This window comes from Dasypus novemcinctus, chromosome 6 (genome assembly GCF_030445035.2).
Source record: "Dasypus novemcinctus isolate mDasNov1 chromosome 6, mDasNov1.1.hap2, whole genome shotgun sequence".
Taxonomy (NCBI): domain Eukaryota; kingdom Metazoa; phylum Chordata; class Mammalia; order Cingulata; family Dasypodidae; genus Dasypus; species Dasypus novemcinctus.
Window position 1 is genome coordinate 98,741,107 of NC_080678.1, and position 24,181 is coordinate 98,765,287.

General features: G+C 43.4%; 1 protein-coding gene across 2 annotated transcripts in view; it reads right to left on the reverse strand.

Moving 5' to 3' along the window:
* Window positions 1–34: 34 nt before the first annotated feature.
* The window catches only part of LOC131278994 (anthrax toxin receptor 1-like), a 55,761-nt gene continuing 31,614 nt past the window's right edge, over window positions 35–24,181 (reverse strand). The window contains exons 11-15 of one of the 2 annotated variants that reach the window (XM_058299629.1): window positions 5,989–6,058; window positions 4,914–5,078; window positions 4,070–4,558; window positions 1,405–1,431; window positions 35–119 (exon numbers count right to left, since the gene is read on the reverse strand). In XM_058299629.1, coding sequence (XP_058155612.1) covers window positions 89–119; window positions 1,405–1,431; window positions 4,070–4,558; window positions 4,914–5,078; window positions 5,989–6,058 — 782 coding nt within the window. In that variant the 3' untranslated portion in view covers window positions 35–88. Of the gene's footprint in view, window positions 120–1,404; window positions 1,432–4,069; window positions 4,559–4,913; window positions 5,079–5,415; window positions 5,603–5,988; window positions 6,059–24,181 lie in introns of those variants that run through there. The other variant, XM_058299630.1, reaches the window with a different exon arrangement.

A 24,181-nucleotide genomic window follows, 5' to 3' on the forward strand; every position in this document is an offset into this window, starting at 1 on the left:
ACCATCACCCTCCCCCCTGCCCCAGCCCTCCTCACCTCCATTTGCCTCACATGCCCAGTGTCCGGGCAGTCACAGCAGCGGGTAATCATCATGGGGCATGGCGGGCTGCAGCACACTGTCTGTAGGAAGAGAAAGCACCTGCTCCAGGACGGCACAACCGGGGGGGCTGGTGCTGCCACTCAGCCGATGTTTGTGGGGTGAATAAGGAACGATTGAGTGAGGGACCCTGGATTCCATCAGCAGCCCGCGCCTCCAGGGAGCATCCTCTGGGGCAAACAAGACGGCATCTGGCTCGTCCCCAAAGTGCTGCAAAGCTCCCCTGTCCCCTCGCTCATCTGATGCCCCCATTGGCAGAGCCTCCTTGAGGCTGTGCCCTGTGTGGGGCTTGGATTGAGGGCCCCAGAAGAGAGGGGTTCACGCCTGCAGCCGTGCTCTCTGGGGGGAGCCGTCTGTAACAGGGCGTGCCCAGGAAGTCACTATTGGAGGGGTGGCCAAAGAAAAGCAGGGGCTCTGTCCACTCCAGGAGCCTCATGAAGGAGGAAATGTGACTTGGGAGGAGCCTGAAAGCAGAGGATGGAGGGGACCAAGGATGGCGCCGTGTGGCCGAGGCATGAGGGCAGCCAAGGACCCCGAGGGCTGCAGTGACTGGCACTGGAACCCTGCAGATCCGGGAGAAAGCTGGACTTCTGGGCTCCAGACCAGAGACAGTGACCTCCAGGTTCATGTCACCTGGTGCATGGCATTTGTCAGAGCTGCCCTGGCAAATGAAGACACCATGTGCTGGGCCAGCCAGGGGTCCACGCATGGGCAGGGGATGCCCCTCAGCCACTGGGCTCCAGCTTTGAAAGCACAACTACCCCAGGCCCACCTGGCCCCATGGCTGCTGCCCTGAACCCAGCCCTGGGCTCCCCTGGGTGGGCGTCCCTCGCAGCTCTGTGCCAGGTAAGCTCCCTCACCCACCCTCAGCGCTGCAGGCCCAAGGGCTGACCTGGCCAGGCCCCTCTGCCCACGAGGAGACCGTAATTAACAAAAGGGCATGGCAGATCCCAGAGGTGGGTCCTTGCAACATGAGGCTCCTTTTCCAGAAGCTTCCCTGAGTCCTGGGCAAGTACCATCCTGCCAGCCGGCAGGGGCTCAAGTGCCCCACTTGTCTCAGGAGGGCCCGTGGCAGATCCCCCACAGGCTGCCCACACTGCCCCTTTGGTGGGAGCCCGGGAAGGGGGACGCCTGGCTTCCCTAGCAGCCTCCAACCCCCCCACCCCTGTGCCCCCCTCCTCCTGCTCTGCAGGCTCTTGGCACAGGTGGTGGAGCTCCTGGGGTGGGAGCGGACCCCTCCATGGGCAGCGGGAGGCTCGGTGCATGGCAGATGAGCTCACAGGAAGTCAGGACGCACTTAGGACTTACCCTACATGGGTCCGGCTCCCTTTTACACTAGAAAGTTAAAAAGACATAGCCAAATAAGATTAATAAGAAAATGAAATAATACTAGTATTTAAAATAACAAGTAAAATACAAAAAAAACTTTAAAAATTGACATAATATAAAAAGTTTTTAGACACTGTGTCTTTCATCACTGTAAGGTCTGTTGTCTTGTATGTACAGTAATAATTTCTCCTGTATATTCCCCCAGGACCTTATTTTTTCCACTTTATTTTCAAAGAAGCTGTAGCTTACAGAAATGTGGGAAGGGGTCCACCTGGGGCATGCCTCGAAGGCATATGAATATGTTCAAGCGTTCACTGTCTGGATGGTTGAAGACCCACACAGTTAGTAAAAGAATATTGAATTCCCATCCTGGAGAGGGCTGCTGCATTCTCTAACAGCATGGCAAGAATCTCCCAAGTACAAGGGCAGTGCCTAGTGAAGGAGGAGAGACCATGATGCCAGGCCCTCGATATTGATGACCGTACTTACAGACCTGTCCTGTGAATTTGAAACTTAGCCTAACATTATATATTGCCTAAGAGTTACCTCCTGAATGCTTCCTTGTTGCCGAAATGTGGCCTCTCTGAAAGCCAAACTCAGCATATAAACACACTATCCTTTTCCCAGCATGGGACATGATGCCTGTGGATGAGCCCCCCTGGCACCAAGGGATTATTACCAACACCAACCAACAACGCATGCAGACAAAGACCTTGACCAAAAGGGGGAAATATTCAATACAAATGAGTTTTTATGGCTAAGAGATTTCAAAGTGAATCAGAAGGTCATTCCAGAGGTTACACTTCTGTGCATCTCAGCAGGCTCAGCAGGATCCCATTGACTGCCATGGTAAACAATGCCTCAAACAGCAGGGCTCCTAAGAGCTAGAGACACCCAAACACCAAAAGCAGCACAGAGCAGCTCAGGAGTTAGGCACCCTATCAGCTGGCCTTACTCTGGAATCTATGCTCCTCAGTGTAACAGACTTAGACTCTTGAATAGTTTCCCTAAACAAGGCTCCTCTGTCCCTTTTATTTGAAATATAATTAGCACTCTACTTATTAAATGTATGTTCCAGAGACTTAAAATCTTTGGTCCATCCATGTGCCAGTTGGGTCCTGAATCTCAGCAGAGTTGCAGCACCTACTCTCCAGCTCATTGGACTCATCCAGCACAACTAACAAGGAGATGATGATGGACAATGCCCATCCCAAAGAGCAGAGTGTCTGCAACTGCAAGAAAGAGAGTAACATCAACCTACCACCTGGGAAACAGGGTCCCTCTCAATCAGAAACTGCATCACCATCGTCAAATCCTCAAGATTGGGGAATGAACACTGGACTAAAGTAGACTTATTACTATTCTATTATAGACATTATTCTAGCAATGGAAGAACTTCTATCATTGATAGAAAGGCAGTGGCCACCAGAGGGTCTGAGGGGAGGGGGAGGGAAGAAGAGGTGTCACATGAGGGGAATTTCAGGACATTGGAGTTGTCCTCCAGGACAAGGCAATGATGGGTACAGGGCATTATGGATTTTGCCATAACCTACGAAACTGTGCAGGACAGAGTGTCAACTGTAATGTAAACTAGAGTCCATGGTTAGTAGCAATGCCTCAATACATGTTCATCAATTTTAGCAAATGTGCCACACTAAGGAAGGTTGTCATTGATGTGGGAAAGTGTGGGAGGGGGAGACAGTGAGGTTTATGGGAATCCCTTATGTATATATTTTTTATGTAGCATTTATGTAATATAAAGCTTCTTTAAAATTAAATATTTTTAAAAAAGACATAACCTGTGCTGGAGGGTGTGATTTGGGCTCAGCCTCAGCCCCTGGGAGAGGTGGGGACCCTGCTCAGAGCCATGGGGCACAGACTGATGCCTGCGGGGCTGTGGTCAGCATGGCTGCCTCTGAGCCTCAGTTTCCTCCTTTCTTATGGGGACACTGCCCCTCCCTGGAGGGCTGGGGCAGGCCAGGCAGGCTGAGGCCACCCCAAGCCGAGAGCCCTTTGTGGGATGGTCCCCACAGGCTTTCCCTTGAGCGCTCCCTGGGCAGGGACCCGCCTGCTCCTTCTCTGCCCCCCCCTTTCTCCTCCTCCTTCCTGCAGCCCTTGGGACGGTCCTCCAGGCCCTCAAAGTCCCCTCCTTCCTAGCCCAGGAGCACTCCTCTCTGTCCTCCTGCTGCCCTGCTGCACACTTGCCTCTGGTCACCTCTAGAAAGGCTGTGGGCACCGGAGCAGCCTGGCCCAGCATGCACAGCCTCCCCGTGAGCACCCCATGGCAGGTGGGGCAGGAAGCCAGGGCACCTCTAGGCTCCAGGGGGTGATGGGGCCTGAGCCTTGGTCAGTCTTGGGAGATGCAACCATAGCAGGGGCACTCACCTGCCTGTTCACGTAGCAGGGCACTCACCTGCCTGCTCACACAGCAGGGCACTCACCTGCCTGCTCAGGCAGCAGGGGCACTCAGGTGCCTGCTCAGGCAGCAGGGGCACTCACCTGCCTGCTCACATAGCAGGGGCACTCACCTGCCTGCTCAGGCAGCAGGGGCACTCACCTGCCTGCTCAGGCAGCAGGGGCACTCACCTGCCTGCTCAGGTAACAGGGGCACTCACCTGCCTGCTCACGTAGCAGGGGCACTCACCCAACAGCACAGGTAGAAGAAGCAGCACAGCAACAGGAGGAAGAGCAGGGCAGCTGCGCCAGCCACCAAGGGGATCCAGGGGAAGTCGCTGCTGCTGGTGCTGATGAAGCTTTCAACAAGTGGTGGTAAGGGGATCTCCAAGCCACGGGGCTCCGCCTCCTCACCACCGCCCTCGCCCTCGGGGGTCCCCTCCTGGTCAGTGCGCTCATTGCTGCTGTCCGCATCACCACTGCGGTAGGTATCACCACTGTGGTACTTGGAAAGCCACTCGAGGGCTCTGGCTGCAAGACGCTTGAAGAGCTTTGCGGGGGGCTTCTCAGGCGGCTTTCCAGGGGCCTGCTTGGGGACCTTTCCAGGGAGGTTTTTTGGGGGGGCCTCCTGGGGCATCTCAGGGGCTTTCTCAGGGGTTTGCTCAATGGGGCGCTGGCTGTTGACCTTGCTTGTGTTCCCAGCCTTGCCCTCGGTGGGTTTGGCAGCAGGATTCTCCCCCTGTGGAAAGGCCACCATCACCATCCAGCCTTGGCTGCCAGAGAACAGGTGTGGCCAAGGGCTGGGATGGGGCTGGGTGGCCCACTCCCAGCTCCCATCCCCAGGCATTCCACCCTCAGCCTCCTCTTCTCCTCAGGCACTCCACCTCGGGGGACCCCAGAGGGGCCAGGAGTCCATGGCCAGATGCCCAGACCACATCGGCAGCACCCAGGGCCACGGATGCCATGTGTGGTGAAGGCTGCCCCATCCCCCTGCCTGAACCCCGACCTGGAGGGGTGGGCCCTGGGGCCCATACAGCCAGGGGTGCTGCAGGACTGGACTCTGGTCTTAGTGGACCCCTGCCCCACTCACTCACCCTGGCTGCCAGCTGCCTCCCAGTGTGTCTGCATCAGGGCTGGGCCGATGGGCCCCATGATGGGGGTGTCCCCACCCAGTACTCATGCAGTCCTTTCCTCTGAATTTGAGGTTGTTGGCGATGAAGGTTATGCCTTTGTTGAGGCTGATTTCAACGAAGATGGGCCTAAAGCACAGAGGGGGTGGGCCGGTGACAAACAGGTCTCCCCTGTGGCTGAGCTTTGGCCCCTAGCTCTCCTGGGTACAGTGACTTTGCCAGCAAGGCACTGGGGTAGTGGAGAGAACGGGGCAAGCTCTCCTTCCCCAGAGCATGAGGTCGGCCTGGCGCAGAGGCCCAGAGGGACACGGCTGGCCCCAGGAGCCCGGTATTTTCTGCCCGCCGTGTGGCCACGTGCCACGTGAGTGGCAGCAATGGGGGGGTTCCCTGGGCTCCTCCGTGTGGGCAGGGCACATGGACTCAGCTCTGGCGAGTGGCAGGAGCCCTTTGGAACCGGATGGGCTGAAGCACGTGCCCCAGAAAAAACCATGTTCACGACCTGCACCCAGTCCTGGGGTGTAACCCAGCGTCAGTGGAACTTCTGAGGACATCGTTATGCTGCAGTCAGGGGAATGAGACTGCCCTTAGTGCTGTGACTGGGGGCTTTCAAGGGAAAGCCACTTGGAGGAGAAGATGCTGGAAGTCCTTGGGAACTGGCAGAGAGAGGAGAGCATACGGCCATGTGGTGGGGGAGCCACGGGACCCCAGGATTGTCGGCTGCCAGCACCAGAGCGCTGCCCACCCTGGAGGGAGCCAGCTTCCAGCCCCAACACTGGCAGCCAAGAAATCCCTCTTGTCAAGACAACCCATGGCTTGCTAGATGTCCCAGCAGTGGGGAAACTAAGGTAGGCACCCTCCACCTCCTGCCGTCCTCAGCAGAGCCTGGCCACATGGATCCCTGCCCACCCCCAGGACCACCCATCAGGGTAGGTACAGAGGGCTCCCCGGGTGCCCCGGCCGAGGGTGTCCTCACCCAGGACCCCTAAACCACTGCCCATCTGGTCTCCTGCCATGAGGGTCCCCAGGTCGGGGCACTTACTTTCCAAGTATCTGAGGTTCTACTCCAGGACAAGTTATGACATTGTCTCCAGAAGAGCTTGCTGCTTTATCTAAAAGAGAAAACCCACAGCAGAAGGTCAGTGCATGTCCATCCATCCACCACCTCCTGCTGCCCTCGGCCAGACAAGTGGACCCTGGCAGGTGGCCAGCCTCTCCTTCGGTCATCGTCTACTCAGAGAAATTGTGGGATCCCTGGCCTTGCCCCAGGCGTTGGGCAGCCGATGGTATTTAACAGAAACAAGGCAGGCAGAGAGACGTTCTCAGGGCAGGAACGTTCTCATGACTGGATGGGGAGGCAATCCCATAAAATATAACCATGAACAAAATAAATGTCAGGGAGTGTGAAGTGCATGCCAATGAAAATGGGGAAGGCACAGAGCACAGAAGTGAAGGGACATCCTTTCAGAACGGGTGGCCTGGATCATCTTTTACAATTTCTCATTTGGAGACATTACGATATTTGCAGATGACTGACATCATGTCCGGGATTTGCTTCAAATAAGCGGCAGCGGGGATACTGACGTCACCAGCTTGGCATGGGTGGGCCATTACTGACAGCAGGTGATGAGTATTTCAAGTTCATTCTACGATTCTCACAACAATTGTATGCTGTTGAACCTTCACTAAAAATCAGGCCTCTCCAAGGAGGCAGTGCTTGCTCTGAGCCCCAACAGGTGAGGAAGCCACCAGGGAGAGGTCTGAGAGAGGAATCTTCCAGGCTGTGGAGGGGCCTGTGCCAAGGTCCTGAGGTCAGAACTACTCGCGCTTGTGCAGGGAGTAAGGGAGCGAGCAGGACAGGCAGCGTGGGCTTTATCCAAGGACAGCGAGTGTGCCAGGGCCTGACAGATCCCGGGGTGGTGTGGACTTGAAGGCAGCAGGACTTTTGGTGGCTGGATGTGGGGGAAACAAAGAGGTACGAGGGGGCCGTGAGCTTTGGAGGAGAGGACTGAGTGGCTAGGGGTGCCCTTTCCTGCAATGGGGAAGCCTGACATGGGAGGGGATTTTGGATGCTTTGGCTTTCCTTTAGCCTTTGGTTACTGTGGGGTTTGGGACTGGGGCACAGGAGGCTGAGTGCAGGCCCACAGCTATGGGGGCACCTCTCAGTCTGCAGCCTGCACACTCACTGGCCCCTGGACTCGGGTGAAGGGCACTGCAAAGCCACCCTCTGAGCGGGGCTTGGCCTCACAGTCATCCCCCAGGCTGGAGGAGCAGGACCTTTGCTTTCCAAGGCCCGGGCCCAGCTGCGCCCGGGGAGGAGGGTGAGCAGCGGCATCCACTGTCTTTCTGCAGGATGGAGGCTGGGTCTGCCACCACCTGCAGCCCATGAGGGCTGTGCCCAGAGCTGCTGGGAGTGCTGCCCTCTCCAGCAGAAGGACCCTGGAGGTGGCAGGCCAGCCACCTCACAGGGGTGGTTCTTGTGGAATGTTTTCATTTCAACTAGGCTAGTTGAGTTCCAGGAAGATGGCATTGGAGTAGGCAGGCAGGGCTCAACTCTCTCACAAAAACAATGGAGAAAGGGCCAAAAGCTGTCCTAGGGACCTGCTTTGGGAGTCAATGACCAGGACAGTGCTATGCAACTCCCAGGAGGGCAAGGGACAGAGAGATGAAGAACCCAAAACAACAAACCTGAGCTATCAAATGCCCACCATGGCTGGGAAGGGCTCCCCTCCCCCATCCCAAGATATTAAGCTGGGGTAAAAGCCCTGGCTCCCTGCAGCCCAGTGGGGGGGAACAGATGTCCTCCTCCCTGCCAGCTGTTTCAAGGGAAAAGGGAAGGGGCATCAGAAGGCTTCTCTTCCATGAATTCAGCCAGCAAAGCCTGCTGTGAGTTTCAGCTCTGACTGCACCACACAGGAAAGTAGAGATTGAAAGAAACACTTCCACGGAAAGGTTTTCCAAGAAACACCATGTGCTGGCTGGTCTGGAAATTGCATGGACAAAAACTGCTTTAAGGACTCTCTTAACCCCAACTCCTGGGAGAAAATCTGTACACCATTAGTGAATCCCTGGCCCGGTTTTGATAACTTAAGCTGGGTAATTTTAAAGACTCAGAATAAGGTGAACCAAGTATCAAAGAAGAGCTGGGGCGGTGGGGGGGGGGGAGGCGGCAAACAGGCAACAGAAGAAATTGGCTATCAGAGCAAATTGATTGACGTATTCAGATGCCTAGACATGAGCGAAAAATTACAAGCCATATTAGGAAGCAGGAAGACATGGCCCAGCCAAAGGAACCGACCAAATATCCTGAAGATATACAAGATTTAAGAAAATTAATGAATGATAATCATGCAACACTCCTAAATCACTTCCAAGAATTGAAAGAAAATATGACTAAAGGGATAAAGAGTATTAAGAAGACACTGAGTGAGCATAAAGACCAATTTGAGACTGCAAAGAAAAGTAACAGAGCTAATGGGAATTAAAGACACAATGGATGAAATTAAAAATAGAAAGATGAAGAGGAAGGCCCCACATTTGAGGAAGAAAATGAAGAAATTGGAGGAGGTGCAGAAGGTGGACAGAGTAATAGAGACTTTTTTCTAAGGAACTACAGTGTATGATGTATGGATTTGGGGATGACCAGAATCCTTATACTGAGTCAGTGGATATTCTTGAAGACCTTGTCATAGAGGTCATCACTGAGATGACTCACAAGGCAATGTCAATTGGAAGACAAGGTCGAGTACAAGTTGAATATATCACCTTCTTGATTCGAAAGGACCCAAGGAAGTTTGCTAGGGTTAAATACTTACTATGAATGAAGAATTGAAACAAGCTAGAAAAGCATTTGATCACACAAACTATGGATCTTGATCCTTTTTGTACTTCTTAAAGCTTCCTTATATTCTGGGTCAAATATATATAGTAACTGCATATTTCCTATAGTAAGGTCTGGATATCTAACCATGAAAATGAAAGCTGGAGAAACATACAGGTTTCAGCCTTTATTTTCCTGTCTTCAATTTTAGAGCTTTTGAGTCTTAATTGCCTGTCTTTATATTGCCATTGGGTTTTAATGATCATATATAAGTTAAAGTACCTTGCAATTCATGTAATTCCTTCTGACTTTTGACTAGATGATGAAGTAGTACTTATGTGTTAGGTGTCCTTTTTTGTCATTGTAGGCTATATTGTGGCTGTTTTATATGTGACAAGTAATGGCACCTTTGATCCTGTGATAGCTGAGACATGTTTTTTATATTTTCTTAAGTTTCTAGACAAAACTCTGATATTACTAATGAAGTGAACTGGTTTGTGTTTTTCTTAAGTAGATGATTATATAGGAAAATACAGTATTTTTAGAGAATGCTTAAGTGTCTTAAGTGGTCATTTGTTTTAATTTTCTTCAGATAGCAAGAGTGTTTTGTTTTTTGAGAAACTAAGTTTCATGTAAATGCCTCAGTGTTGGTAGGCTTTTTTAATTTAAAATCTTTGGGGTTTATACATTCTGTTTGTCAAGCTTTACAACTGAGTTTCCCAAGTCAGCTTAAATCTTCTAAAAAGAAATGCTTTCAGTAGCATGAATGGCATTGCTTAAAAAGCTGATGGCAGGATAAGCATTTGGGGTAGTGTTTTATTAATATATTTGTTAGTACTTGTTCATTGTGGAAATGTGTACTTGCCTAAAAGCATATGTGGCGACAGAAACCACTTGTAGTTCAGGATATACAGGTTGTGTGTGTATTTAACTATCTTGTATTAAATTATTATTGCACTTAGCTTAAAATGAGAGTTGAAATTGCATTTTAAGTGATCATTGAATGTAACTATCTGTGAAACTGAATGTTTTGTTTTGTGTGCTGCTTTTTCACATTATCTATAAATCAGTGCTTGGGGAAATTCTACTTTCTTAACCTATTCATACAGGGAATAAAGTATGAAAAATTAGAAAAAAAATACATTAGATGGAGGAGGTGCAAGATTGCAGCAGAGTAGGGTGCTCTGAGAGTTAGCTCATCCTACAAGGCAATTGGTGATCTCCCAGAACTATGTAAAGCACCTGCTTGGGGGCCCTAGGAGAGCAGATGAGCATCCTGCAACATCCTTGAAAGAATGGAAGGAGGAGACCTACCATCTGCAGAGAAGATTCATGAGTAGAGCACTCTACACTATGGAGGCCAGTGTCCATTCTCCACTGGTGGAGAAGCTGCCTCAAGGGCTATTCCATGGCTGGAGTTGGAAGCTCCATTTACCAAAAATGGGGGAGGAAGAGATAGTTGGCCCCTGAATTCACGTAGTGATTAGTAAATACGGCTGGCTAAAATATAACCCTAAAAACAGTTAAAGTTTGAACCTGTTCAAGTTGGAAAGCAGCCAGTAGCTGCCATTTTAACTCTGCAAAAGCAGATCTCAATACATTCAACAAGATAGAAATTATACAATGCACCTTCTCTGATCTTAATGGAATAAAGCTGAAAATCAGCAAGAGGTGGAAAAAGGGTACATTCACAAATATATGGAAATTAAACAACACACTCTTATATAATCAGTGGGCCAAAGAAGAAATTTCAATAGAAAACAAAAAATATCTCAAAACAAAAGAAAACAAGAGCACAATATATCAGAACATATGAGAAGCAGTGAAGGCAGTGTTGAAAGGGAAATTGATGGCACTCAATGCTTATACTAAAAAAGGAGAAAGAGCTAAAATGAAGAATAAAACAACAGCAAACTAATCCCAAAGCAAGTAGAAGTAATGAAATAACAACTATCAGAAGAGAAATAAATGAAATGGAGAACAAAAAGCAATAGAGAAAATTAACAAAACTCATAATTGGTTCTTTGAGAAGATTAACAAAATCAACAAAGCCTTAGCTAGACTGACAAGGAAAAAAAGAGTGAAGATGCAAATAAATGAAATAAAAAATGAAAATGGGGACATTACTACTGATCCCACAGAAATAAAAGATATCGTAATAGGATACTATGAACAACTGTACACCAAAAAACTAGACAATGTAGATGAAATGGAAAAATTCCCAGGAATGTATGAACAACCTACACTGACCCTAGAAGATATAGAAGACCTCGACAAACCAATCACAGGTAAAGAGATTGAAACAGTCATCAAACAACTCCCAAAATGACAAGCCCAGGACCAGATGGTTTCACAGGTGAGTTCTACCAAGCATTCAAAGATGATTAATACCAATCTTACTCAAGCTCTTTCCAAAAAATGGAATAAGAAGGAACGCTACCAAACTCATTCTATGAAGCCAATATCACCCTAATACCAAAGCCAGATGTAGATATTACAAAAATTTTTTAAATTGCAGACCCATTTCCCTAATGAATACAGGTACAGAAATCCTCAACAAAATACTTGCTAAGTGAATCCAACAACATATTTAAAAACTTATTCATCATGATAAAGTGGGTTTTATACCAGGGATGCAAGGGTGGTTCAGCACAAGAAAATCAATCAGCATGCTATACCAATAAGCAACCCGCAATGCACAAAAACATCAGTGATGTTTCTATACGCTAATAATGTGCAGTCTGAGGAGGAAGTCAGGAAAAAAATTTCATTTACATTAGTGATTAAAAGAATCAGATATATAAAAATAATTTTAACCAAGGATGTAGAGCCCTTGCATTCAAAAAACTACAATGCATTGTCAAAAGAAATTTTTAAAAAGACCTAAATAAATGGTAGAATATTCCAAGCTCATATGTTGGAAGACTAAATATCATTAAGACATCAATTCTACACAATTTGATATAGAGTCAATGCAATCCCAATACAAATTTCACCAGCAGTTTTTAAACATATGGAAAACACAATTATTGAATTTATTTGGTAAGGTAATGGGGTTCCAATTAGGCAGAAACTTCTTGAAAAGGAAAAGCAAAGCTGGAGGACCCTCTCTTCCAGATTTTAAATCACATTACATAGCTACAATGGTTAAAAAAAAAATAGCATTGTACTGGCATAAAGACAGACACATATACCAGTGAATCCAAACTGATGGTTTGGAAATAGACCTTCATATCTATGGTCAAGTAATTTTTGGCAAGCCTATCCAACCCACCCAGCTGGGGCAGAGCAGTCTATTAAACAAATGGTGCTGGGAGAATTAGATATACATAGTCAAAAGAAAGAAAAGGGACCCTTATATCATGCCTTATACAAAAATTAACTCAAAATGGATTAAAGACCTAAATATAAATGCAAGAACCATAAAGCTCCTAAAAGAATATGTAGGAAAACATCTTCAAGACCTGGTGGTAGGTGGTAGATTCTTAAACCTTATACCAAAAGCATGAGCCACAAAAGAAAACATAGATATATGGGACCTCCTCAAACTCAAACACGTCTGTGATGCAAACGACTTCATTAAGAAGGTGAAAAGGCATCCCACTAAATGGGAGAAAATATTTGGAAACCACATATCTGATAAGGGCTTGATTTCCATTCTAAATAAAAGAGAGCATACAACAACAATAAAAAAACACAAGCAATCCAACTTAACAATGGGCAAAAGATTTAGATGGACTTTTCTCCAAAGAGGAAATACAAATGGCCAAAAAGCACATGAAAAAGTGTTCCATATCACTAGCTACTAGAGAAATGTAAATCAAAACGACAATGAGATCTCATCTTACACCACATAAAATCGCCATAATTTAAAAAACAAAACAAAACAAGTGCTGCAGAAGATGTGGAGAAATAGGAACACTCCTTCACTGTTGGTGGGGTTGTAAATGGTGCAGCCTCTGTGGAAGACAGTTTGGCTCTTCCTCAGGAAGTTACATATAGAACCGCCATATGATCCAGTAATTCCTTTACTAGGAATATATCCAGAAGAACTGAAATCTGTGGCACAAACAGAAGAACATGTGGCACACCGATGTTCATAGCAGCATTATTCACAATTGCCAAAAGATGGAAATAACCCAAGTTTCCAACAGCCAATGAATGGCAAACAAAATGTGGTATATACATATGATGGAATACTACGCTGCATTAAGAAGAAATGAAATTGGGACACCAATGATAATATGGATGAATCTTGAAGACATTATGCTAAGTGAAGTAAGCCAGACACAAACGGACAAATCTTGCATGGTCTCACTAATATGAACGAAATATGAAGAATAAATTCATGGAGTTAAACCCTAGAGGACAGATTATCAGGAGTTACGAGGAGGTCTGAGAAGGAGTACTGATGATTAACGTATGTAGAATTTTTAATTAACTTGACCGTTAAAGCACGGAAATGGACAGAGTTGATGGTAACATATTATAGTGAATAACAGCTGGTTTATAAATGGGAATGTGGCTGGAAAGGGTGATCCAGGGATGTAAATGTCAATTGAAAGAAAGCTAGAGCTTAATCTAGGGACTAAATAACACAGTGAACCCAGAGGTGGAAGAGAATTTTTGATGGTACAGATGAAAGAGTGTCCTTCTGTGAGCAAGAACAGATGTACATCACTATTACAGGGTGGTGGAAATGTGGAGAAGCATGGAATAAATACAACTGCTGTGACCTATGGACTGTGGTTAGCAGGAATAATGTAATATTCTTGCATCTATGCCAAAGATTACTATGTTGATCATGAAGGAATAAGAAAAAAGTATGCCAAATGTACACTATGGACCATAGTTGGTGGTAATTGTCTAATGATATTTTCTCATAATCTGTAACAAATGTTTCACTACGGTGTGGTGTTGGTGAAGGGTGAAGGGCTGTTGTATGGCAATTTTACACATACGCATGATTGTTTTATAGGTGCACAACTTCTGTAATAAATATATATTAAAAAATAATAATAGGGGGAAGCGGCTGTGGCACAATAGTTGTGCTCCAATCTACCATATGGGAGGCCCTGGGTTCGCATCCTGGGGCCTCCTTGTGAAGGCAGTCTCACCTGCATGCTGCGGAGAGCCACCCAGCCCACAAGCAGTGTGGAGAGCTGACTCAGCAAGATGACACAACAAAAAAATAAAGGAAGACAAGCAAAAACACAGAAGAACGTGCAGCAAATGGACACAGAGAACAGACAGCAAGCAATCCACAAGGGGGGAAGGGAAATAAAATAAATACATACAAACACAGACGAATGTGCAGCATACGGACACAGAGAGCAGACAGTATGCAAAAAGCCATAAGGGTGGGGGGATAAAAATAAAATAAAAATAACAGACAAAAGCAGTTTATCAAATTAAAATAATAATAATAATAAGGTGGGTTTGGGGGGAAATACACCAAATATAAGATATGGACTATGGTTAGTAGTAATATTTTGATGATACTCTCATAATTTGTAACAAATATTTCAGAAAAATGCAAGATGTGGGGTGGGGTGATATATGGGGTGGGGTGATATATGGGACTCTGTATAATGTCATACATGTTTGTTTTGTAAGTTCACAACTTTTACTACACACTGTTTATGTGTGTTCATGTATGAATGATATACACCAATACAACTGATAAATAATTATAACAATAATAATAAATAATATTTTAAAAAATACATTAGAACTTCCAGAAAGATGGCTGACTAAAAACACACTGGACTCTCTTCTTTCCTTAAAAAATATCTAGACGGCAGACATAAACAGCTTGGGAAAATAATCTTCTAGGCTTTAGGACATGAGGGGATGGCTGGACACTGCCCAGAAGAGAAAGGGGCAAGGGAAAATAATTGTGTCTACAAAACTATGCATTAAAAGCCATAGCTGCAAATGCCAGCACCTTCCCCCACAATATAAAAACTTTTGAATTCTCAGGCCTCTGGATTGATGGCTACAAATGGGGCCCTAGGGATCTACCTCCCCAGAAAAAGTGAGAGAGAAGGACACAGCCTAAGGCTGACCCAGCTTTTGACACACAAATTTGGTCTGCTGTGTCCCATGGGCCCTTCCAAGCCAGATGGGGCCACACCATTGTTTGTCTTAAGAGCTAGCAAGAGATTAAAGAGATCCAACTCTCTCAATCTCCCTCTCTACTGACCAGGACTGGTTTTTGAGGTCACAAAGGGGAGAGAAATTACTTCCCACCTGGGAAATGAGAGGGGGCAGCCAGCAAAGTTTGGAGAACTGCCCCTGAGAAAGTGTCAATTACAAAGCTATTAGCCTCCAGACAGGAAACTTTGTCACAATGATCCAGTCGATGTTGCAGCAACACACTTCAACTGGGCATTGAAAGAGGGTTAACAAAGATCGCCATCTGCTGGGTGACCAAGGATTTGCATGTGAGAAAATTAAAATTAAATAAGAAAGAGAGGCTTTTTTGGCCTTTACAATCTCCCTCCACAAGGCCCTAGGAAGCAGGTCTGCTCCCCATTACTGGGTTCATAGCTCAATTTGATCAACTAACCAGGACAATCCCAGAGACTCAGAACAGATTGAACCAAAAATCAAAGAATAGCAGTAACACATAGCCTCTTGCCATTAAAGCCCTATGAAAGAGGAAAAAATTTAGCATCTGAGTAAACTCACCACCCTAATCAGATGCCTGGATATCAAAAATTACAAGCCATAGTAAGAAAATGTTAGAAATGGCCCAAGAAAAGGAATATATCAAAACTCCAGAAGAGACAGAAGATTTGAGACAATTAATCAATGTGATGAACATAAATTTCCAAAATCAAATTAATGACTTGAAAGACAAGGCATCCAAAGACATAAAGAATATCAAGAAAACACTAATCAGTGGCCGCCAGAGTTTCTGAAGGGACAGAGAGGGAAAATAGGTGCAATAGTGGGTATTTTCAGGACATTGTAATTGTTCTGCATGACACTGCAGTGATTGGTATAGGCCATTATATATTTTGTCATAACCTATAAGATTGTGCAGGACAGAGGTTAAAAACTATAATGTAAATATAACCCATGGGTAGGAGCAATGCTTCAGTATGTGTTCTTCAATTGTAACAAATGTACCACACTAATGAAAGATGTTGTTAAGGTGGGAAAATGTGGACGGGGGAGAGGATGGGACATATGGGAATTCCCTATAATTTTTATGTGACATTTATGTAATCCAAAGCTTCTTTAAAAATAAAAATAATATTACAATAGAAGATACTGAGCTAACACAAAGAAGAATTTAAAAACCTGAACAGAAATGTAACAGAGCTCATGGGAATGAAAGACAAAATAGGTAAGATCAAAACCACATTAGAGGCATACAACAGTAGATTCAAAATGACTGGAGAAAGAATAAGTCATATAGAAGACAGAACGCTGAAACTGAAGAGAAAAAAGAAGAAAGAAAGAAAAGAATGGAAAAAATAGAGCAGGGGCTCAGAGTTGAATGATAACATGAAATGCAACAACATACGTGTCAAGGGAATTCCAGAAGGAGAAGAGAAGGGAAAAGGGGCTGAAAGAATATTTGAGGATATAATAGCTGAAAATTTCCCAACTCACACAAAAGAAATGAACTTACATGTCCAAGAAGCTCAGTGTATCTCAATCAGAATAAATCTGAATAGACCCACTGCAAGAGTCATACTACTCAGAATGTCAAATGTCAAAGATACAGAGAAAATTCTGAGAGCAGCAAGGGAGAAGCAAATCATCACATACAAGGAACACCCAGTAAGACCTAGTGCAGATTTCTCATCAGAAACCATGGAGGCAAGAAGACAGCAGTATGATATGATACAAATAGGATACTGAAAGAGAAAAACTGCCAGCTGAGAATCCTTTATGCAGCAAAATTGTCCCTCAAATATGAAGGCCAGGGTAAAACATTCACAAACAAATAGAAACTAAGATAATTCATTAAAAAAACAAAAAGGATCCACCTTTGCAGAAAATATTAAAGAAAGAGTTACAGCCTGAAAGGAAAAGACAGGAGAGAGAGGTTTGGAAAACAGGATAGAAGAAGGAATAGCAGAAAGGATAACCAAAAGAGTAAAAGGACAGATGAAAACAAATCTTTGATATATGAAAACCAAAGAATAAAATGGTATAAGTAAATAATGTATGTACAGTAGCATTATTGAATGTGAATGGATTAAACTCCCCAGTCAAAAGATATAGGTGACAGAATGGATTTTTTTTTTAAAGAGAACCATCCATATATTGCTTACTAGAGTTTCACCTTAGACCCAGGGATACAAACTAGCTGAAAGTGAAAGGTTGGAAAAAGATGCTTCACACAAACAGTAACCAAAAAAAGAGCAGAGGTAGCTATATTGGACAAAACTGACTTGAATTGCAAAAAAAAGTTATAAGAGATAGAGAAGACCATTATATATTAATATAAGGAACAATCCACCAGGAAGAAATAACAGTCATAAATGTCTATGCACCTAGCCAGGGTGCCCCAAAATACATGAGGCAAACTCTGACAAAACTGAAGGGTGAAATAGACACCTCTACCATAACAGTTGGAGACTTTGGCACACTAGTCATATGATTAGATAGAACAGTTAGAAGATCAACAAGGAAACAGAGAACTTGAACAATATGAGTTAGGCCTGACAGACATATGCAGAATGTTGCACCCAAACTCAGTGGGTTATAATTCTTCCCAAGTGCACGTGGATCTTTCTCCAGGATAGACCACATGGTAGATCACAATACATTTCTCAAAAAATACAAAGAGACTGAAATTATACAAAGCACCTTCTCAGATCATAATGGAATGAAACTTCAAATTAATAATAGACAGGAACTAGGTAAATTCACAAATGTGTGGAAGCTAAGCAACACTCCTAAATATTCAATGAGATAAAGAAGAAATTGCGGGAAGCAGACATGGCTCAACTGATAAAGTGTCTGGCTACCATATGGGAGTGTCCAGGGTTTGATACCCAGGGCCTCCTGACACATGCGGTGAGCTGGCCCATGCACAGAGCTGCTGCACACAAGGAGTGCCATGCCGCGCAGGACGGCCCTGCATGGGGGTGCGCCATGCACAAGGAGAGCCACCCTGCATGAAAAAAGCACAGCCCACCCAGGAGTGTCACTGCACACAAGGAGAGTTGATGCAGTAAAATGACATAACCAAAAAGAGATGCAGTTTCCAGGTGCCACCAAGGGTGCCAGTGGACACAGAGAGCAGACGGGGGCGAAGAAGGGGAGAGACATAAATAAAATAAATCTTAAAAAAAGAAAAAGAGTCCTTTAAAAAAAAGAAGAAATTGCAAGTCAAGTCAGTAAACATATTGAGACAAAGGAAAATGAGAACACAACTTATCAAAAGTTATGCGATACATTGAAGACAGTCTGGAGAGGGGAAATTTATAGCCCTAAACACCCATATTAAAAAGAAGAAAGAGCAAAAGTCAGAACAGGCTGAACTGGAGAAACTAGAAAAAGAACACCAAACCACTCCCAAAGCAAACAGAAGGAAGGGAATAATAAAGATTAGAGCAGAAATAAATGAAATTGAGAATAAAAAAATAGAGAAAATCAACAAAATGAAAAGCTGGTTCTTTGAGATCAATAAAACTGACAAACCCCTAGCTAGACTAACAAAGAAGAGAGAAGATGCAAATAAACAAAACCAGAAAGGAAAGAGATGCAGCTATGACCCTGCAGAAATAAAAAGGATTATAAGAGAATATAGTATGCGAACAAACTAGACAACCTCGATGAAATGGACAAATTCCTAGAAATCTATAAGCAACCTACACTGAAGCTACGAGAAATACAAGAACTTAAATCACATTTGAAGATATTGAATCAGTCATCAAAAAACTCCTAACGAAGAAAAGTCCAGGACTAGATGACTTCACAGGTGAATTCTACCAAGCATTTTGAGAAGAATTAACACCAATCCTGTTTAAATTCTTCCAAAAAATTGAAGAGAAGGGAAAATTACTCAACATATTTTATGAAGCCAGCATCATCCCAATAACAAAACCAGATAAAAACACTGCAAGAAAAGAAAATTACAGACCAATCTCTAATCAATATAGATGCAAAACGTTCTCAACAAAATACTTGCCAATAGAATCTAATATATCAAAAGACTTATAGATCATAACCAAGTGGGATTTATTACTAGTATGCAAGGGCGGTTCAACATAAGAAATCAATCAATGTAATACACATTAAGAAATTGAAAGGAAAAAAAAAACACATGATCATCTCAATTAATGCAGAAAAGGCATTCAACAAAATCCAGTATCCTTTCTGGATTAAAAAAACACTTTGAAAGTTAAGAGTAAAAGGAAAATCCCTCAAAAGGCATATATGAAAAACTCACAGTCAACACTGTACTTAACTGGGAAAGTTTGAAAGCTTTCCCTCCAAGATCAAGAACAAGACAAGGATGCCCACTGTCACCATTGTTATTCAACATTGTGCCAGAGTTCTAGCCATAGCCATTAGACAAGAGAAGTAAAAAAAAAAAAAAAAAAAAAAGACATCCAAAAGGGAAAGAGGAAGTAAAACCCTCACTATTTGTGATGACATGATACTATATTTAGAATATTCTGAAATGTCTATCACAAAGTTACTTGAAACAATAAATGAGTTCAGCAAAGTAGCAGGATATAAGATCAACATGCAAAAATCAGTGTTTCTGTACACTAATATTAAATAATCCAAAGAGGAAATCAGGGGGTAAATTCCATTTACAATAGCAAGAAAAAGAGTCTAATACCCAGGAATCAATTTAACCAAAGAAGTACAGGAATTACATGCAGAGAACTACAAAATAATGTTAAAAGAAATCAATGAGGAACTAAACAAATTGGGTTTGATTTCCAGTGCTTCCTAAAGAAGACACCACAGAGAGCTGATGCTGCAACAAGCAGGCACCACAAGAGCAGATGAAACCGCTGTAACAAGCAGATACTGCAACCGCTGCAACAAGCAGACTGCCACAATCAGCAGACACCATAATCAGCAGAAGTCTCAACCACCACAATGAGCAGACACCACAGCCAGCAGGGAGTGGATGTGTCTCAGGGCTTTGGGCACTTGCTTCCATGGGAGGTCCTGGGTTCAGTTCCTGGTGCCTCCTAGAGAAGATGAGCAGACACAGCAAGCACAATGAGCAGACAGACAAGGGAGCCATCTGGGAGCAAGTTAAAAATAAATAAACAAACAAATAAATAAATAAATCTTTATTTTAAAAAATAAGATTATATGCCATGATCAAGTGGGTTTTATCCCAGGTATGCAAGGGTGAGTCAACACAAGAAAATTAGTGTAATAAACCACATTGATAAATTGAAGAAGAAAAATTACACGATCCCTTTGAATGATGCAGAAAAGGCATTTGAAAAAATATAGCACATTTTCTTGATAGAAAATACTCCAAACGATAGGAATAGAAGAAAGATTTCTCAAAATGGTAAAACACATAAGTGAAAAAACTAGTTAGCATTGTATTCAACGATGAAAGATTGAAAGCTTTCCTGCTGAGATCACTGACAAGACAAGGATGCCCATTGCCATCACTGTTATTCAACATTGTGCTAGAAGTTCTATCTAGAACAATTAGGCTAGATAAAGAAATAAAAGGGACCCAAATAGGAAAGGAAGAAGTAAAACTTTCACTATTTGCTGATGATATGATCCTATTTCCAGAAATTCCTGGAAATTCCACAACACAGCTATTAGAACTAAAACACAAGTTCAGCAAAGTGGCAGGACACAAGATTAATACCCAAAAGGCAATAGCATTTCTATACACTACTGATGTGGAATCTGAGGAGGAAGCGAGAAAACAAATTCCATATTTGCAACTGAAAGAATCAAATATTTGGGAATAAACTTAACCAAGGACATAAAGGATCTATATTCAAAAGACTAGAATATTGCTACAAGAAACCAAAGACTTCAATAAATGTAAGGACATTCTGTGTTCCTGGATTGGAAGACTAAATATCGTTAGGATGTCAATTCTACCCAAACTGATTTACAGATTCAACACTACATTAAAAATCCTGGCACCCTTTTGATCTTCTCAGAAATGGAAAAGCCAATTATCAAATTTATTTGGAGGAGTAAGGGGCCCTCAGTAACCAAAAATGTCTTTAAAAAGAAGAGCAAAATTGGAGGACTCTCACTTCCTGACTTGAAGCATACACTTAGCTACATCACTAAAAACATGGTACTGGCATAAAGACAGACAGATTAACCAATGAATCAAGAACTCAGAAATAGATCCTCAGATCTACAGGCAAGGGGCTTTTGACAAGCACTCAAGTCCTCCCAGCTGAGCCAGAACAGTCTCTTTAATAAATGGTGCTGGAAGAACTGGATATCCATATCCAAAAAAAGAAAGAGGAGCTCTATCTCACACCTTATTTTAAAAAATTAAATCAAAAAATCAAGGACATAAATATAAAAGCGAGAACCATAAAATTCCCAAAATAAATTGTTCTGGAATTTGATAGTGGTGATGGATGCACAACTCTGTGAATGTACTAAAAATCGCTGAATTGTACCTTTTTTAACATTTAACTTTATGGAATGTGAATTATGTCTCAATGAAGCTGTAAGAAAATCTTTGTCAGTAAAGTTAATGATGCCCCATTGTTAAAATTAATAAATAAAGAAAGACAGAAAGAAGAAAATGTAGGAAGGCATCTACAAGATATTGTGATAGGCTGTATTTTCATAAACTTTACACCAAAAGCATGACCAACAAAAGAAAATAAAGATAAATGGGACCTCCTCAAAATTAAACACTTTTGTACCTCAAAGGATTTTGTCCAAAGGGTAAAAAGGCAGCTGACTCAATGGTAGAAAATAGTTGGCAATCACATATCTGATCAAGGTTTAATATACATGCTATATAAAGAGATCATATAACTCAGCAATAGAAAGGCAAACTACCCAATGAAAAAATGGACAAAAGACTTGAAAAGACAATTGTCCAAAGAAGAAATAAAAATGTCAAAGAAACATGAAAAAATGTTATACAGCACTAGTGATTAAGGTAATGTAAATCAAAACTACAATGAAATATTATTTCATACCTGTTACACTGGCCGTTATTAGAAAGTCTGAAAATTGAAAGCGTTGGAGAGGATGTGGAGAGATAGGAATGCTTATTCACTGTTGGTGGAGATGTAGAATGGTATAGCCACTGTGGAGGACTGTTTGGCAGTTTCTAAAGAAGTCAAATATAGATTTGCCATGTGACCTGGCAATACCACTACTGGGTGTATACCCAGAAGAACTGAGAGCAGTGACAAGAATAGATGCATGTTCATAACATTATTCATGATGGCCAAAAGCTGGAAACAACCCCGGTGTCCATCAACTGATGAATGGATTAACAAATTGTGGTGTGTACACATGATGAAATATTAAGCAGCTTTAAGAAGAAATGAAGTCATGAAGCATGTGACAACATGGAAGAACCTGGAGGACATTATGATGAGTGAAGTAAACCAGACACAAAAGGACAAATACAGTATGGCTGCACTATTATGAACAAAATGTATTATGTAAACTCATGGAGTTAATAATTAAAATATAGGTCACCAGAAAATAGAATGAGGTTAGAGAATAGAGAGCTGAGGGTTAATTTGTACAGAATTGGTAAAAAGGTTGTTTGTAAATCTTTGGAAATAAATGTCTTTAGCACGTACTATTGTGAAAATAGTACATGCTAAAGACAGAAAATGTGGAACAGGTGAGAACACATCATGGTATTTTTAACTAGCAGAGCTATTATATGGCTATGACAGTGGTTGAAGGGGTACATTTAAGGTAATGTTTATTACTAGAAAGAAAGCTAAAAAATGTAACATGGGATTGTATAACAGTGAAACCTCATGTAAAATATGAATATGTGTGATACTGCATGCACACTGTAAATGCAAACATACTAGACAAAGAGCAGAACAGCTATGTGTATGGCAGGAGAAGCATAGATTGAGAGGTGTTGAGTTTGGTTTGTTTGTTGTTTGTTTATTATTATTGTTATTGCTGTTATTGGAATGATGAAAATGCTCCAAAAATGATTGAAGTGATGAATGGAACAACTATGTGATTATAATGAATACCAATGATTATATCCTTTGGAAGGATTTATGCTTTATTAATATGATTCAATAAAATAGAATTGTTTAAAAAAAAAACTAAGTGTGTTATCAGTTTAGAAATGCTCACTAATTTTGATGGGACTGGCATCCAGGTGTTATTTCCTGAGTAACTTAATTTTTAAAACACATGGATCAAAAATGAAACAGAACCCTCAGTTATGGCCCTAACCACTTCATTAATTTTAGAAACTCATAGGTCTCATGAAGAAATATCTGTAGGGGATTACAGTTTCTTTGATTCCAGTTCAGTCTGTTTTTCTTCCATAAATTTAGGAAAGTAAATTTCACTATGCTGCATTTGAGACTGGAAACAATAGTTACTTGGGTTTGGGATCAGGGTAATGTTTTATTCTCTATTCTTTCCTCTACTTCCCTGTGGCCACATCAATCTTATAATTAAGAATCTTTAACAATTGTGATTGTTTATCTCTTTTCCACCATGGATCAGGGCTCTTCTCAACAAAACGGTTCATTTCCATGGGGACGGGCGTGTTGGCCCATCTCAATTGTCAGAGGAGCCAAGAAACTGGTGATCTGGACAGATCTGGAAACTCATCTCCAAAGTAGGTGCTGAGGCAATGTGGGAAGGTTGGGATTCACTGGAAAACAGAGCCCCAGGGAGTGGATGACCACAGCATGTCCAAGGTCAGGGGCAGGAAGTGCAGGGCACTGCAGGTGCTGCCAAGTCACAGCCAAGATGGCTCATGGCCAAGACGGCTGTGTGAGGGGCAAGGTGGGCAGATCAGGAGGGAGGGGCTGCCTAGAATGAGCTCATCACCCGAATTCACAGGCCTTTCCCCTGTCGTGAAAACAACATATGAAAGACAAAACTTGTGGAACAGGGGGCCACACTGGCTATTAAATTTTTCTTCTCATTTCTCAGTTTTCCAAAAGTTTTCCCAGGTGTTTTAATAAGAGGAAAACATGATTGGAAGGAACAAGACAAATTCTCAGCACATCAGAGCTGCTCACGATGTGCCACATGCTGTGGCTCTGCCCATGTGGTGTGACTGGGTGCCCGGCACCCAGCACTGACTCAGAGGGGACACCAGGGACCCCCGAGGGGGCACAGGAACCCCCAGCCCTCTTGGGAAGGACCCAGAAGCATTTCCAGGGCCGTCAGGTGGGCTCCGCCTGCACCAGAAACTCTCTTCTAGGTGAACTAGAAGGCACCCTCCATGGTTTTGGCTATC